At 39.2% G+C, this 17,598-nt stretch overlaps 2 protein-coding genes across 7 annotated transcripts; both read left to right on the plus strand.

The window, feature by feature from the left end:
* Nucleotides 1-4,821: 4,821 nt before the first annotated feature.
* LOC132166284 (nuclear intron maturase 4, mitochondrial) lies at nucleotides 4,822-10,068 on the plus strand. Of its 6 annotated transcripts, none has more exons than XR_009438559.1 (4): nucleotides 4,822-5,243; nucleotides 5,926-6,087; nucleotides 6,888-9,416; nucleotides 9,562-10,068. XR_009438559.1 is itself a non-coding variant. In XM_059577077.1 (2 exons), the coding sequence occupies exons 1-2, from the start codon at nucleotides 5,979-5,981 to the stop codon at nucleotides 9,200-9,202; spliced, it is 2,424 nt and encodes an 807-aa protein (XP_059433060.1). In that variant the 5' UTR covers nucleotides 5,452-5,978; the 3' UTR covers nucleotides 9,203-10,068. The 6 variants fall into 6 exon arrangements, 1 of the variants encoding a protein (XP_059433060.1); XR_009438558.1 differs by having other exon boundaries at nucleotides 5,930-6,087; XR_009438560.1 differs by lacking the exon at nucleotides 4,822-5,243 and adding an exon at nucleotides 5,452-5,839 and having other exon boundaries at nucleotides 5,930-6,087.
* A 1,038-nt stretch (nucleotides 10,069-11,106) lies between these two features.
* LOC132166391 (SAL1 phosphatase-like) lies at nucleotides 11,107-17,210 on the plus strand. Its single transcript, XM_059577194.1, has 8 exons — nucleotides 11,107-11,374; nucleotides 12,091-12,166; nucleotides 13,629-13,702; nucleotides 13,807-14,012; nucleotides 14,977-15,187; nucleotides 15,278-15,376; nucleotides 15,463-15,616; nucleotides 16,817-17,210. Exons 1-8 carry the CDS (start codon nucleotides 11,162-11,164, stop codon nucleotides 16,978-16,980), a joined length of 1,197 nt encoding a protein of 398 aa, XP_059433177.1. The 5' UTR covers nucleotides 11,107-11,161; the 3' UTR covers nucleotides 16,981-17,210.
* Nucleotides 17,211-17,598: the final 388 nt, after the last annotated feature.

Raw genomic sequence — 17,598 nt, forward strand, 5'->3', positions numbered from 1 at the left:
TTGACGGGTTTAGCATCAGTCATGTTGCTTTTGCGAGGGAGATCCAAGATATATCATTGTTGAGAGAGAATGAGATCATTAGGTGTGGTAATGGCTTCCATGCCAAGGAAGAAGTGAAGGGAGCCAAGGCCTTTGATTGCAAAGTCAACTCGGAAGGATTGCAGAAGGGAGGTGGTCTCGTGAGGAGTGGAACTACTGATAAGTATGTCGTCGACGTAGATGAGGATGTATGTGGTATGTTGAGGTGTACATCGAGTGAATAGGGAGGAGTCAGAGCGAGATTCGACAAAACCAAGCTCAAGAAGTTGATCACTGAGATGAGAAAACCAAGCGCGGGGAGCTTGCTTTAAATCGTACAGTGCCTTGTGTAGCTTGCAAACATGATTGGCGTAGTGGGGATGAATAAAACCAGAAGGTTGATCCATATAGACGTCTTCGGAAAGCCATTCATGAAGGAAGGCATTTTGTACATCAATTTGGCGAATAGACCATCCAGATGAGATTGCTAGATAGAGAACTAAGCGAATGGTGGTGGGCTTGACCACCGGACTGTAGGTCTCGCCGTAGTCAATCCAGGTTGTTGGTGAAATCCCTTGGCGACGAGTCTGGCTTTGTAGCGATCAATGGTGCCGTCAACTTTGTGTTTGAGACGAAAAACCCATTTGCATCCAACGATGTTGGTATGGGGGGGTGGAGAGACCAGGGTCCAAGTGCCATTGGTGAGTAACGCATCAAATTCAGTGTTCATGGCGGCTCGCTAGGCAGGATGTGGAGCAGCAGAGGAGTAGCTGGTCGGTTCGACATCATCGGAGCAAGTGGTGGCAATGAGTGCTTTTGGGAGAGGATACAGGATGAGTCCTTCTGGAAGGTTCTTTGGCTTGAAAATGTTGTTCCTGGAGCAAGTGTGCATGCCATGTTGTCGAGGAGGGGGAGTTGGAGGGGCAGTTTCTGCAGGTGCAACCTATGTACAAAAAGGAGAAACAATGTTAGTAGTAGTAGGTGCTAATGAAGAGGGGGGAGGGACCTCAGCGAAAGTGGGAGGTGGTGGTAAAGTTGGGGTGTGACTCCTTGGGTTATGGAGGCGTTGAGGAGTGTGGGAAGGTGGGTTAGGGGAAGGAGAGAGAGAATAGAGGAGAGTGTGTTGAGAGGGTGGGTTCAAAGTGGAAGGGGAAGGGCGAGAAAAGGGGAAAGAAGATTCATCGAAAATGACATGTCAGGAAATATAGAGGCGATCGGAAGGAAGACGAAGACATTTGTAGCCGCGATGGGAGGGATTATAGCTGAGAAAGACGCATTCGGCAGATCAACAATCCAATTTGTATCGGTTGTAGAGGCGTAGGTGTGGCCAACACGCATATCCAAAAACGCGTAAAAATGTATAGTTGGGGCGAAGGTTAAAAAATGTTTGAAAAGGGGAGAGGTGATTGAGGACTGGAGTGGGCAATCTATTGATGAGATAGGACGCTGTTTGGAAAGCTTCAGCCCAATAGGTTAAAGGAGTGGAAGAATGGGCTAGTAGAGTGAGGCCCATGTCGACTATGTGCCTGTCTTTGCGTTCTACAAACCCATTTTGTTCGTGATTGTGAGGGCATGCTAAACGATGTTGGATGCCATGTGAGGCAAAAAGATGTCGGAGTTTTTGAAATTCACCACCGCCATTGGTTTGAATGAATTTAATTTTACGGTCAAAAAGCCTTTCAACATAAGCCTGAAACTTAGGGAATATGGTGAAAACATCAGATTTGCATTGGATGGGATATAACCAAGAAAATTTGCTCAAAATGATCAACAAAAATAACATAATAACGAGCACCATTATTTGATAAAACAGGGGAAGGTCCCCAGAGATCAGAAAAAATTAATTTTAGAGGAACATGTGATGGGTGATCAGACATGGAAAAAGGAAGCTGGTGACTTTTGCCACGGCGACAGGCGGGGCAAAGTGGTAGCTTCTTATTAGACGTGACAAGTAGGTGAAATTGAGACACAACTTGACGAAGTATTTGATCAGCAGGTTGACCGAGACGCACGTGCCAATCGTGATGAGAAGGACATTCACTGGAAAAAACACTAGGTGGTGCGGCTGATGTAGAGCAGGACCATTGATAAAGTCCATTCTTACTCGAGCCTTTGTGTATAATCTTTTCGAAGATGTGATCCTCAACAAAAAAACAAGAAGGGTGAAATTCCATGAAAGCATTATTATCTAAAGTAAATTTTTGCACAGATGATAAATTTTTTGTAACTTTTGGAACATACAAAACATTCCGTAAAATAAAATTAGGTTGAGAGAGTAGAGAAGTGCCAATGTTTTTGATGGCTAAGCGGGTACCGTTGTCCACTTGGATTTGATCGGGGCCATCATACTCTTCCGATTGAATATTCAATTGATTTGAATCGGAGGTGACGTGGTGAGAAGCACCAGTGTCGGGATACCAGTTGAGATCCCGAGATGACGTGGCCATTGCATTATAAACTGTTAGACTCGGGCCAGGGGCTTGATAAGCTTGATTAAATTTGTTATAACAGGTGAGGGCCGAATGGCCCAATTTGCCACATACTTGACATGTGGGTCTGGACCTTGAGGAGCCCATATGCGGGCTAGACCTTGAGGAGCCCATTTGCTGATGTGGGCTATATTGAAAGGGAAAGGGACCCGAAGGTCCTCCCTGACCTCTGGATGTAGAGGCATGGACTTGATGAAGGCGCCCCTGTGAACGTGACGTTGGCTGTCGAAAAAGAGGAATCTTCTTGATGATGTTTTGCAAGCCGAGATTCGTGGGCAAGGAGATACCCAAACAACGTGTGAATGGAGAGGGGCTCCACACAAGTGGTTACGGAGGTTACAAATGGGTTGTATTCGGAACCCAAACCGCCGAGGAGATAGGAGGTGAGTTTTTCTTCACTGATTGAGTGTCTTGCAATAGCAAGAGTGGTGGTGGTGTGCTTGATTTGATGATAATAATCTGAGATACTCAAATTTCCTGTCTTGGCAGTGGTAACTTGAAGACGGAGGGTTAATACGCGGGCTTGAGATTCTGAAGTGAAAGATTTATCAAGTGTCTTCCATAGCTCTTGGGCAGTTTTGAAACCAAGGACTTGAGGCAGCAATTCATCTGAGATGGAGGACATTAGCATCCTGAGGACCAATTGATCCTAGCAGAGCCATCGAAGGGTGTCTGGGTCTGTGGAGATGGTGGAAGTGCTGCCAGGGGAGGTGGAGATGGGCGGGCTGGGGGTATTTGTGCTGTCGATGAACCCATAGAGATCATGACCTTAGAGGAATGGTTCCACAAGGCTACGCTAGGTCATGTAATTGGTTTTGTTGAGCTTGGTGATGGATTGGGCAAAACTGGAGAGAGGAGCTACGGAAAGGGCTTCTTGGGTATTGATGGGAGTAGTGTTTGGGGTGGTTTCGGTGGAGGTAGTTTCAGTGGAGGTAGAGGCCATTGGAGAAGATCAGTAGGTATTTGAAAAAATGCTTTATAGACACAAGGGAGAAAAAAAAAAATGATGACGTGAGTCGCTCGTTCAAAGCTCTGATACCATAAAGAGTTTGATATTTCAGTGTGATTGCTGTCTTGTATTTTCCATTGATGCATGCTGAATTTATACACATTCTTTGAGAGATTTACAAAGGAAAGTATTTTACAAAATACATGACAAATTGCTTGGTTTTCTTTTCTTGTTGAGCACTAGCTGTTGGGCTGATTTGGTTTGCTATAATTGTAGGATTTCATTTGCCTTATTTTGGATGTAGCCATTGCTTGAGATTCCTTGTGAGGATTGTGGTCTTGCAGGTCATGCACTTGCCTTGTGGAGAATATGGACGTTGCTTTGGTTTCCATGTGAGGATTTGTGGAGTTAATTATGTTTGTTTTAAGTCAATCAATCAATCAATCAATAAAAACATCAATTGCTCTAAGCAACTATTGGAAGTCCCCTCAAAGTGATAAATTAGAGGTTCAATACTTCAATCCCTCGAAGCGATAATTATCCCGTTTATTTTCTATATTTTTCTTATTTTCAGTTGATAGAATCCCTCATGTTTAGGAACGGAGGGAGGGGAGACTAGTATAGGCCATGGTCCCCTCAATTCTTAAGAACAAAAAATTTTAAAGGTAAAAAAAAAATTATAAGGTATAAATTTTTTTTAGCATTTGACCCCGACCGATAATAATTTATGGGTCCATCTCGTGTTCTATCATTTGGTATGGAGGGCCGACCTAGGGGTGTTAAGTGAGCGAAGCCCTCGTGAGCGAGCTCGGGCTTGACTCGTGCTCGACTCGATTATTAAATGAGGCGTTTCGTGAATACAAATACTAGCTCGAATATTAAACAAAGCAAGTTCGGCTCGATTTGGTTAGGCTCGTGAACCGCTCGTATAAGGCTCGAATTGGTAGTTGTTCACATAATTGCTCATATTAATATTAAAAATTAATGATTTTTTTTTTTAATAACATCATTTTATTATAAAAGGATGCATATCTTATCTTTTCGAAATCAAGTTTATTTCTGTATTGACTCAGGCTCCATACTCGGCTAGTCAAGCTAAGCAAATGCTCATATGCAAACGAGCTTCTTGAGCCGTTTAAGAGTATTTGAAGTTTAAATTTATAATAAATAAATAAATTAAATATAAGAGCATCTTGCGAGCTAGCCCGACTCGACTTATTATGAGCTCGAGTTCGGACTCGATTTTTTTGGTTCGTCCTTAAACTCGTTTCAAGCTCGAGTAAAATTTAAACAAGCCAAGTCCAAATAAAGAAAGCTCGCTCAGGTTTGGCTCGTTTATACCATAATGGAGCAGTTCGATTTTCTTGAATTTTTTGTTTCCTCTGTTTTCCCTTTACGCCATTCAAATAAAAAAGAAAAAAAAAAGACCCCCTCAATTGAAATTACTGTGGGTGAGAACGTAGAGGTGCTGTAGCTGTGCTTGTGGTGTTGTGGCAAAGCAAGGGAAGGTTCTGTTCTGTGCACTGGGAGGAGACGTGGCTGAAGGTGGTGGTGCGCTGCCGTGTAGTGTGTGATCTGAAGCAGTGGTGAACGGCGAAGGTGAACCCGTGGTGTGCCGCTCGTGGAGAACTCGTGGCTGAGCGAAGGGCGGTACGGTGGTGAAAGTCGTTTGTCTCCGGTGGTGGGACACGGTGGTGTGCGGTCGTGGGAAGCAGCCGTGTGTGGCTACGCAAGGAGGGGCTGTGCGTGAGAATTTGGGGAAGAAGACAAGTGGTGTTTGGCTACAGGTTTGAATTCTTACCCCTATTCCAGTTTGAGGATAGCCTATTATAGTTTAGGAATATGATATTCCTGACTTTGATTTGTTGTCATACTTGGGAGTTGGGGTTGTTTCGCTATGGGATTAAGGCAGTTCTTATTCCGGTTTTTCTGTAATTTAGGAGTAGTATTGTTTTAGGGGAAACAAAAAAAAAAAAAACAGAAAAAAAAAAAAAAGGAAAAAGGAGAGAAAGAGAGGAGAAAAGAAGAAGAGGTCGGTATTACTGACTTAAGTCAATACGTAATGGCCTTTAGTCGCAATGCTCCACTAGACGAGGCTTCGTTTGAATCAAGAATTATGCCGAAGATTATCGAACAATTGAGGGCATTAATGGAGGATTCACTTGAAAGAACAGTGATAGTAGCTGCTAATCTTTAAGGGAAGGCATTATACTGGTTTGATTTATTGGTAGCACGCCATGGAGAGCCAAGCGGGAAGGAATTTGTGGAAGGCTCCTTGTTCAATTTGGTTCTTCAACAAATTAGAATAGGGATGATGAGCTAGCGAAAATTCGGCAAACGTCAACAGTTGCAGAATACATAAACTGTTTGTTGAAATGCCTCTGTAGGCAGTTCCGTTGGTTTCTTGTTGTTTAGTTCGTTAGTAGGATATATAGCTTTGAAGTAATGGGTCTCTATGTTTTTTTGAAGGTAGGCAGATTCTAGTCTATGGGAGTTCATTTAGTCCGTGACTAAAAAGAATAATGCGGCTCTTGGGGTTGTCAAGTGTTTGCAAAGCAAACTTGCTGAAACGTGCCATACTGAAAGGGGTGAACCTTACTCGATTCATTTCGTCATTATCAACTAATATAGGTAAATTGTTATATGCCAGCTTGACAGCTATCTTCAAGGCGTATGAAACCATTGTATACCTTGGTGCTTCTCACTATAATTGCTTAAAGATTGATATCATATTTCTTTTTTATTTGCAGCAATATAGATTCATTTGATTTTTTGTGTTTATAGAATGACTTCTAGGATTTTGAGACTCAAAGTGGTTTCAGTTGTATGAACTCCACCTGAGGGGTTGTTAGGAGTTCTATCTTTTAGGAAGCTGACCCTTAGGCTAAGGATAGAAGGATTTCAATAGGTAAAAACTTAGCAAATCTATATGTATATGAATCTTGGAATTATTCTCCCCAAGTAATAGTGACAAGCTTTTGTTGAGTTGAACGGAATAATGTTTTGTTTATGTTGGCTCCCATACTCTCCTTTCAGATTGATACTCATCCTAAAAACTGATTATGGCTCTCCTGCTTGTATGTTGTGGAAACAAAACTCATATATGTTTTCTGTGTATTTCTGTCCACCACTCCCCTTCTCTTTCATGCCATTATGTATGGTTTGGTTGACTTTGAACAGTTTATTGTGGCTGCATTACCAGGACCTGGATTGCTAAAATTTATGGTATTCTTGTTGAATGGGCTCCAACACACCACACAAAGTGATGGGATTTCTAGTATTTGTCTATTTAGTCAGTGGACTCTAAATTTCAAAAACTAATTTCCTCCCTAAAGAAAAAAAAGATTTGGTTAACTTTAAGTTATTAAGCTTCCTATGTGAGAATATAGATTTTTTGTTGACTAAGTGAAGACATTCATAACTTGGAACAGGTAAATCTGCTGCAAGATTACATTCTCGCACATATTATTCTTCTGCTGCAGAAACTAATGACAACACTGATAAGGGCACTGGAAAAATGACATTGGCAAAGAACTTAGCCTGTCTTGTTGAAGAATCTTCATTTGTTGATGGGAGAAAGCCCAGGAGTCGAATGGAGCTCAAGAGGTATTTTGAACTCCGCATAAAGAAGAAGGTGAAGGAGCAATACACGAATGGGAAGTTTCAAGACCTAATGGCAAAAGTGATTGCCAATCTAGACACTCTTCAGGATGCTTACAATTGTATAAGGCTAAATTCAAATGTAGATATATCATTAAATAATGAGAGAGCCTCTTTTGAATCCATGGCTGAAGAGCTTTGTAGTGGGAGTTTTGATGTCATTGCCAATACTTTCTCTGTCTCAACAAAGGGTGCAAGCAAAGAAACCCTTGTCCTTCCCAATCTTAAGTTGAAGATTGTTCAGGAAGCTATCAGGATAGTTCTAGAAGTTGTTTACAAGCCCCACTTTTGTAAGATATCTCATGGTTGTCGGAGTGGGAGAGGACACTCAACGGCATTGAAGTACATTAGGAAAGAGATCTCTAACCCTGACTGGTGGTTTACCTTTCACATAAAAAGAAAGCTGGATGCTTGTGTCCTAGATAAAATCATTGCAACAATGGAGGACAAGATAGAAGATCCCAGCTTGTATGCTATCATTCGCAGCATGTTTGATGCCCATGTACTCAATCTGGAGTTTGGGGGCTTTCCAAAAGGTCATGGTCTACCACAAGAGGGAGTGTTGTCCCCTATACTAGTAAATATATATCTTGACCTCTTTGACCGCGAATTTTACAGATTGTCAATGAAATATGAAGCTCTGGATCCAGGTTTTCTTTCTAATCAAGATGGGTCCTATTCCAATCTGCGCACTTGGTTTAGGAGGCAGCTGAAATGCAATGATCTCAACTGCAAAAATGAAAAGAATGTTAGCATAAGAGTTCATTCTTGTCGTTTCATGGATGAGATATTTTGTGCAGTCTCTGGTTCCAAAGAAGTTGCTCTCAGTTTTAAATGTGATATTCTAAATTACTTACAGAATTCTTTGCTTTTGGACGTTGACAATCAAACAGAAGTATTACCAAATGAGGGGCCCCAGGGGATTCGCTTTCTGGGCTTTTTGGTTAGAAGAAGCGTAAGAGAAAGTCCTGCTATGAAGGCTGTTCACAAGTTAAAGGAAAAGGTCAATTTATTTGCTTTACAAAAACAGGAGGCGTGGAATGCCGGGACTATTAGAATTGGCAAGAAATGGCTAGGTCATGGTTTGAAGAAGGTTAAGGAGTCTGAAATCAAGCATTTAGCGGATTGTAACTCTGTTTTGAGCCAAATTTCCTGTTTCCGTAAAGCTGGGATGGAAACTGATCATTGGTACAAGCTCTTACTGAAGATATGGATGCAAGATGTTAAAGCCAACGCAGCAAAGAGTGAGGAAATAATCTTTTCTAAGTATGTTGCAGAACCATCTCTTCCCCAAGAATTGATGGACTCCTTTTATGAATTTCAGAGGCGTGCAGAAGAATATGTTTCTTCTGAGACAGCTTCTACTCTTGCTCTTTTGCCAAATTTGAGCTCCTCAAGCAAATCTGACTCCATCACTGAGATTATTGCTCCTGTTGATGTCATAAAAAAGAGGCTTTTACGATATGGATTGGCCACATATGAAGGGTACCCTCGTACAACTTCTCTGCTTGTTTTACAAGATAATGACCAGATTATCAACTGGTTTTCTGGTCTTGTCTGCCGTTGGCTTAGATGGTGTAGTCAGTGTGATAATTTTGGTGATGTAAAGCTCTTAATTTCTGATCAAGTTAGGAAATCTTGCATTCGTACTCTAGCAGCAAAGTACCGGATACATGAAAATGAGATAGAAAAACGGTTTGACTCACAATTGAGCAGGATTCCTTCTACTCAAGAAATAGAGCAAGAGATGGAAATTGAGACATCAGATACCCAATCTTTTGATAATGATGAGGCTTTGATGTATGGGATATCTTATAGTGGCTTGTGTTTACTTTCTCTAGCAAGAGTGGTGACCCAGTCACGGCCTTGCAATTGTTTTGTTATGGGGTGCCCTTCTCCAGCACCAAGTGTTTATACTCTTCATGTGATGGAAAGGCAGAAGTTCCCAGGCTGGAAGACAGGGTTCTCAAGTTGTATTCATCCTAGCTTGAATAAAAGGCGGATCGGCTTGTGTGAGCAACATTTAAAAGATTTGTATCTTGGTCATATATCACTTCAGTCCATTGATTTCGGTGCCTGGAAATGAGTGCATTCAGTGAATTCAAAATATTGTAAAGCAGCTGGCGCCAGGACTGTTCATCTCTCAAAAAATTAGCAACCAATGAAGTAGTCCCAGAGGGTTCAAGATGACAAGGGACTATGCTGGTGTGCCAGTTTGGAATAGTCAGCATGGGAACATCATATGTTTGACTTGCTAGATGAAGAGAACGCATTAAACTTTTAAAGAATCAACTTCTCAGGTTAGTATTCGGGTAATATACTCTTAGAAGCATCAAAATGTGGTGTGTTTGTGACTATATCCTCAATTTTCTCATTTTTCATAATTTGCCCATAATGTGAAGTAGAACAAATAATTTTTTTTATTGGTGACTAAATTTTTTCAAGGTGTTTTAACATATCAGCAATGTGAAGCAAATGAAATCATGATATATACTCCATTTGGCATCAAGGTTTGGAGCGGATGGCATGCCATTTTTCCTCCATTATCCGTTAGGGAAGAGATAATAGCAAGGCAATTCTGCCAAGCCCTGTATTGATGACTTTGAGCTTTTGAAGGATACAAGCAGACTATGGGAATGATATTACAGAGAGGGCAGTGCCACGGGTATACAGAGCCTTTTCTTGTGCTCCTTTTTTCGCGCATGCGGAAAATGAAGGAGAAAGAGCTGTCAATGTTGAAGTGCGAGAATGGAGCGCCAACAGCAATGGTCACGAAACTCATGACCTTTTCACAGTGAGCCAGATAACTTTATTGGCCATCTATATTCCAACCTTTGTTTTGACAGTAATCTGTATTGTATATTGTATTGAGTCTGGAGCTTCAATGGTTTTTTGCCTAACAAATTAAAACTCGAGTATTAGTAATGACAGTAGGATTAGTTGGATTGATTAGACGGTTGACAATTTGCAATGTATGTGGATGTGTTGGCATTCATATTGTTCAACAAAAATGATAGGAAACACCACAAATCAATTCCCCTCCTTTTGGCACCTAACGGTGCCAAAAGCAAACAAGAGCAGATAAATATCATGTCTTCTCTTTTGCTTCCCTAATTAGTATGATATGATTTTTTTTAATTAATTAATTTATTTTTAAGCTTAGCTTGTTTTGACATAAAATATTTGTCATATATATTTTTTTAATTTTTTGGTGTTTGGTACGAACAAAAATCATGGTCAAAATCAAAAATATTTTTGGTTGACCAGAAAAATATTTTTTATTTTTCGTGAAATAATTTCTTATTCAAAATTTTAAATCATTTTTCGTGTTTAAGCTTTTCTCTCTTTCTTTGACGCACTCTTTCTCTCAATTTATTCTCTGTTGTTGTCCGCCATCATAACGGACTGCCAGAAACAGCCATTGGCTGCAGCCGAAGGTCATATGATTTCCCTGAAGTCACTAGAAGACACCACTGGCTGCTATGGATTTTCACCGAAATCCGCCAATGAAAGTGGCTGGATGTTGCTGTCGCCGAAGATCATCGAAGATTGCTAATTTTTCATAGGATCTACAAGCCAAAAAATGTTTTTAACTGAAATCATTCGTTAATTTTTTTTTTTTAATAAAATATATTTTATGTCAAAATAGACGGAGTTCAATTAATTTGCCAAAGTAAAAGCATTTCTTCTTGACAAAGCAATTTAGAGATGCAAGGGGAAGTGGCTTGGCAATAAACTTCACCACCCACCTCACAAATTTCCTTTGGGAAGTCATTTTGCACATGGATGAAGCTGTAAACGAACTAGTTTACTTGAATTTGGCTTAACATTGGCTGGTAACTGATCTTTTGATTCAAATAAATGGGAAATAAAATCACTGTTTTTATACAACAATTTTCTGGTGCTCACAAAATCCCACGCTCTTGTCATTGTCAAGGGAAAAAACATGCAAAATAAATATTGACTGTCCACTGAAATATATTTTGGGTGAGGCCAGTCATCAAATCAGTCGAAATTCAAGGAAAACTATTTAAGTCGGAGAGAAATGGTTACAATAAATTGTTTGAGAGGTGTACCCAAAATCACATACACCTCAACACCCAAAATCACAATTTCTAAGCCCGTTGTTTCTCTCTTCTCCAAAAGGGCCTCTCCTCTCGTAGCAATAGTAGCAGCAGCATCATTTTCCTCAATGTCTTACGACACGGAGCTCGCGGCTGCCAAGAAAGCAGCATCTCTCGCTGCCCGACTCTGCCAGGCATCTCTCTTTTTTTCTCTCTCTCTCTCTCTCTTTCGCTTTTTCTTTCTTGTATGCCTTGCCCGTTACATGTTTGTATGAGTGTAAATGCACACAAAGAGGCATAATTAGGCACACAAAGTTGCTCCTTTTTTGTTACCCTTTGGTCTGCATTGGGAGGATAGTGAATTTGAAGACTGGGAAATGTTATTTTGGGAGAAACTCAGAAGCTAAAATGAGTATTTGAGTTAAACTCGGGATGATTATGTAATCCGAATGAAACCCAGAACCTAAAAATCATTATTTGAGCGAAATTCAGAGGATAATGTGTACTTTGTGTGAAACCCTGAATCTGAAACTACTATTTCAGAAACATTATGAGCATAATAGTGTAATTTTAGTGATACCCAGAACCTGAAATGATTATAAATTTAGATGAGTACAGGACATGACTGCTTGTTTTAGCCAATATTAGGACAAAGAAATTATTGTTGCATATTGTCTTTGGAGCAATAGGAGAACTGGAAATTGTTATTTCTACTTTTGGAAAGGAACTTGTAAATGCAAAACAAAATGAACTTTATTTGAATCAGTGCGGTTGAAATGATTGGATATTTCTGCTTTAATATGGCATTTATTTACCTTTTATAGTAAATATTCACCTGTAGTTTATGTTTTTGGGCATTATATATTTTGTTATGTCAAGCTGATTCCATGGGGTGTTGCTATTTCCTCAGAAGGTGCAAAAGGCACTGTTGCAATCAGATGTCCAGTCAAAATCAGATAAAAGTCCTGTCACTGTGGCTGATTATGGTTTGTTGTCAAGTTCTTCTGTGCACGCCTTTCATTTATTAGTAATCTGTTGTTTTCTCTTCTGGATTCTCATAATGAATCACATGTGAATCTTGATTGCAGAAGCAGATTATACAATTTTTTTAATCAAGTATGGGAAGTTACTTTTTAGTCCATAGTTTGGTTTATTGCATAGGAAGATTAGTGAGATAAATTACTTTACCTATAAATTATCGTCCAGTAAGACCTAACCCAACCTTGCCCACTCTTACGACCTGACGAAGGTCCGGGAGGATCTGATTTCTCTGAATTCTGCTTGGGTAGTTGGATCTGCTGAAATTGTCTTGCTTAATGTGCATCCTCTAAATGAGAGGAAACACATCTGTGTCATATTATAGAAGAAGAGGTTTGTAATCTCCTTTCTTATTTGCTTGAAGGGTATGGTAACTTTTAACAATCTTTGTATTTCAATCCCAAATCCTGCCTATTAGAACAAATTTCCAAGGAAGTACCCCAAAAAACTGCACACCAATGTGTTAGCAAGCAGTTTAGGAAGTTAAATTCAACTGGGTCCAGCATGGAAGGCTTGTTATATTGCATGAGATTAATCTTTTATGAGCCTTACTTGAAATTTCCATTATATAGTTTCCATAGAGAGTATATTTTGAAAGAGTGAACTTTTATCATATGGCCAACTTCAAATTTCTAGACAACTTTTTCATGTTATTGATCACACAGTACAAATTCAGATCGCCAAGGATGTCTTAATTGTGGGGTTAACCTTGTGCATGACTTTACTTTTTTGATAAGTAAATTAATCTAAATAGAAAGCACAGAGGGAGTACAACCCAAGTATACAGGAAGTATACAAGAGAAACCCCACTTAGGGAAAACCTAGTGGATGACTTTACTAATCGCTATGTTTTGATCTTCCAATATTTCAGGGCTACATTAGAAGTAAGCTTCTGTTTCATTGCCTGAAGTTTTGAGTGGATCTTTATGCCCTCCCTGCCAGTTCATTAGCAGATATAACTGAGCCAGTTGGTCTTCTAGTGGATCTATATTACCCGTGAATTTTCTGTGAATGGAATGTGTTACAGATATAACTGAGCCAGTAGGTCTTCTAGTGGATCCACATCAACCCTATTTAATTGTTCTTTGTTTGAATAGTAAAGTAGATGCTTACTTACCATCAGAAAAGTTTTTTTTTTTTTTTCCCCTTAAGGTTGTAAAGTAGATGCTTGATATCAATTGTCCTGTTTTTAAATTCAGTAAACTGTCTATCCAATGTGCTTTGGTGTGAGGATGTGGCACATGTGATTCAAATTTTCAGTTTCAGCATCTCATAATTAAAGGCTATGTTATAAAGTATTTATACTGTCGGAGTGATTTCAGTGATTGTTTCTATAATTGCAGTGTTTAGGATTTACATGAATTGCAACTAACTTCCACTCTGTTTCTATCAATTAACTATAATTCCCAGGTTCACAAGCTCTGGTTAGTTTTGTGCTGGAGAGGGAACTTCCTTCTGAATCATTCTCATTAGTGGCTGAGGAGGTGAGTGTGTATGCTTATGCTGGAATTTCCAGAGACATGCAGGTGCCATCTTCTTTTCTCCTTTGAACTGTGAATCCAGATAAAGAGTTTTTAAATCTTTCTAGGATTCAGGAGATCTTCGCAAGGAAAGTGGGCAGGAAACGCTACAGCGCATAACAAAACTTGTGAATGATACTATCGCTAATGATGGATCGTTTAGCGTTCCTACATTGACTGCAGCAGATGTGCTTGGGGCCATCGACTGTGGCAAATCTGACGGTGGTTCTCATGGCCGGCATTGGGTTTTGGATCCAATAGACGGTACTAAAGGGTAAGCGTCAACTGTGAATCTGACTAATACTTATGTTTTAAGAACCAGGACTCTCAAATAGCATTTACTTGTTATATCCATATACTTAAACATAGATGGAATTTTTTCTTGGATTCACGTGAAATAGTTGATGACTTGATTGGTTGTATGCTTATTATTTTGACCATTTCACCTTTGCACCCATAGATCTATATATGTTGATGGCGCTTGAATCTATTGTTTCTTGCATACATGCATCTTGACATGAAACAATGTGTACACATGGATAAGGCTGATAGTAGAATGGGAAATATATCATTTATGGTATCTGATATCTGCTTTGAGACTTTTTATTTTCTGCATGTTAGCAGGCCATAGTTGGCAATATGTAATTCATTCATCTAAACTAATAAAGCCCTAATCCTTTCTTCTTGAGGATGCTGCAAAATCCCGTGTCCAAAATTGTTCCTATCCATTGTGATTTTATTTATTCTTGTTAAATCATAAGCTAATATGCCTTTTTTGGTTGAATCATTCTTTTTCTTCTAACCCGTCCTGAAGTCTTTCTGGCTTCTTTGTAGCAATTTAAATCACTTGTAACTTTTGGTGTCGCTTGGAACTGAGCTGATTTGTGGAAATGTTGGATAGATTTTGAGTAATATTATGTCAAATTTAACCATGGTGATGTCACAGATATCTGGTTATTAGGCATTGTGAACTAATGAAGTCCATTTAGAAGACTTCTGGAATCAAACAAAAATCAGTGGCCTCTTTTGACCTCTTTTTCTCTGCGTCTTTTTCGGAGGTGCTAATAAATCTGCCAAAAAGAAAGTGATAGACTGAAATTTTGATGCTTAGTATTTCACTATCTATTGGCTGATTTATTAATTTTATCATTGATTCACCGAGTGCTTTTTATGTTTTTTTAATCTGCTTATGAGCGAACCATGATGAAATAGCTTGTGCTTGTGACATTGCATAATAGATTTGTAAGAGGAGACCAATATGCTATAGCACTAGCATTGCTAGATGAAGGGAAAGTGGTTTTGGGCGTCCTGGCTTGTCCAAATCTTCCTTTAGCATCCATTGGTGGTGATAGTCGACATTCTTCAGATGATGAAGTTGGTTGCCTTTTCTTTGCCAAAGTTGGTGCAGGAACATACATGCAGTCACTGGATGGTTCTTCACCAATAAAGGTTTACACTTATAGGAAGTTATATAAGTGCATACCTTATTTCTATTGGTATTTGGCGCATAAAATCATTTGTCTCTCTATTGCCCTTCAGGTGCATGTCAGTACTACCGAAAATCCAGAGGAAGCATCATTCTTTGAATCCTTTGAAGCAGCACACTCCTCGCATGACTTATCTAGCTCCATTGCAAATGTACTGTGTTCTCTCTTGCCCTATATCAATTATTTTATCACTGTTATTCCTTTAAATTTCTTGTTATAAATATTATTCATGAACAGAAACTAGGGGTCAAAGCACCGCCAGTTAGAATCGACAGCCAGGCTAAGTATGGGGCACTGTCCAGAGGAGATGGAGCCATATATCTGCGATTCCCTCATAAAGGATACCGTGAAAAAATATGGGATCATGCTGCTGGGTGCATTGTCGTTACTGGTAATGGAACTATTTTTCCACCATTCTTCTTCTTCTTCTTCTTCTTCTTTCAACCAAAAGTTTGCTGGAGATGGTGACAGCGCCTGTGTGTTTGTTATTTTTTGTGGACTGGGTACTGGTCTCTCTCTCTTTTTTTTTTTGTTTTTTTTTTCCTGGATAGCATGCCTTACTGGAATGGGGATGGTGGGGTTAACTGATGTCAGGGTGCATTCGATATTGTCATGGTGGATTCCAGATAATATAGTACTTTTTACCACCCTCTTCTGACCACCCATTACAATACATATTTATTATTATCTGATAATCTAAGGCTTTAAACAATAAGGCATTCGGCTAGGGATGACTACATAAACAAACTAGGCATAAAGAGGGTCCTTATGCAAAGCTAGTGAAACAAACTAGGCATATGGAGGGTCCTTATGCAAAGCTAGTGAGACATGGAGATATCGGTTATATGGATTGATATCATTTACTGTTTTTTTTTTTGTTGCCTACCGGAGCTTTACTCTTATCTCGTTTTTTTTTTTTTTTTTTGGAAAAAAAAGAAGAATCTCACATTACTACCAAGATAGAAAAAATGCTATTCAGTCTATAATAGGAGTTCCATTTCTCCTTTGGAAGGGTGAAATTTCAGTCAATGAGTGGTTGGGTACTTTAATGATTTTGTCTCCCGGCTTTCATAGATAAGCTATGTATGCTACAAGTGCTAGGTTGAAGGAGGATCATTTATATGTTTTTGATACAAACCTTGGGTAGAACTCACCCCTTGAGAACCGGCTTGCAAGGGAAGGGTGCTCAAGAGTTTATATACACATGGTCAAGGTTAGACTTAATCCATGTGGGACACTAGGATTGTAACAGTTTCCGGATGTAAAATCGTAACACAAATATGGGTATACGAGGGCAAATCCTATTAGTTTCAAAGCATGTTTAGGTTCTACAACGAAACTTAGTTTTGCTTTTGTACATGTTCAGTGAACATACCCGGACGATTTATGGATTACTTGCAAGAACCAAAGTGCATGAATGAGCTTTCAAATTACTGCCCTTTTTAAGGGATATTTCCCAAAATCTATCATTTTCCAGGTCAATGAGACATTATAAGATGAGAGTCTCCTTGTTTGTGGTGGTGATTTTAGTTAATTAAAATTGCACATCTAACACCCATTTTTATGACATTTCTTTAATGAACTTTTGCAGAAGCTGGAGGTGTGGCGACAGATGCTGCAGGGAACCCTTTGGACTTTTCTAAAGGGAGATACCTTGATCTTGACACTGGCATAATTGTTACCAATCAGAAATTGATGCCTTCACTCTTGAAGGCAGTTAGAGAGTCCCTGGACGAGGCAACTTCATCTTTGTGATTCCTTTTGTCACATGATTCACCTATCTTCTCTGAGTTTGTTTTAAGTGTATTTTTGTGATTTTATGTGATCAAGTATTTGGTCAGATCCTAAGTGAACTCGAGAAATTCTTAGACAGGAATCTAAAAGTTCCATGGCTTATAACGTTGTAAAACTTCTAAAATAAATAGTGATCCCAATTATCCTTTCTGAGCTGATTAATTAAGAAATAATCACCCTATATTTTCTTCTACTGGAAACGTGTTCACTTGCAAGGAAAAGGACATAAAGAGTCTCTGGAGATTTCCCTTCCAAATTGTTAGAATAAGGTCTAAACGTCTTAGAGCTGTTTGTGATTGTAGTGGTAGGCAAACCCAGTTCAACAATTCCCACACTTACGGTATCTTGAAGCTCAAATCTCTACATATGAATGGAAGAGTAATATCGTTAAATAAAATCCGACTAATTAGGGTCAATAAAAGATCCAGTAAAGTAATAAGCTAGATATAGGATTCTCATCACAACTAATATTATAAATCATCTTAGAGTCCTTTTAAATGTGATATAACTTTTAAAATTATCGTTGAATTTGAGATGAATATTATTAAATTTTGATCTATTGGTGATTTTAAAAGTCAT

Source organism: Corylus avellana, chromosome ca11 (genome assembly GCF_901000735.1).
Source record: "Corylus avellana chromosome ca11, CavTom2PMs-1.0".
Classification (NCBI taxonomy): Eukaryota; Viridiplantae; Streptophyta; class Magnoliopsida; order Fagales; family Betulaceae; genus Corylus; species Corylus avellana.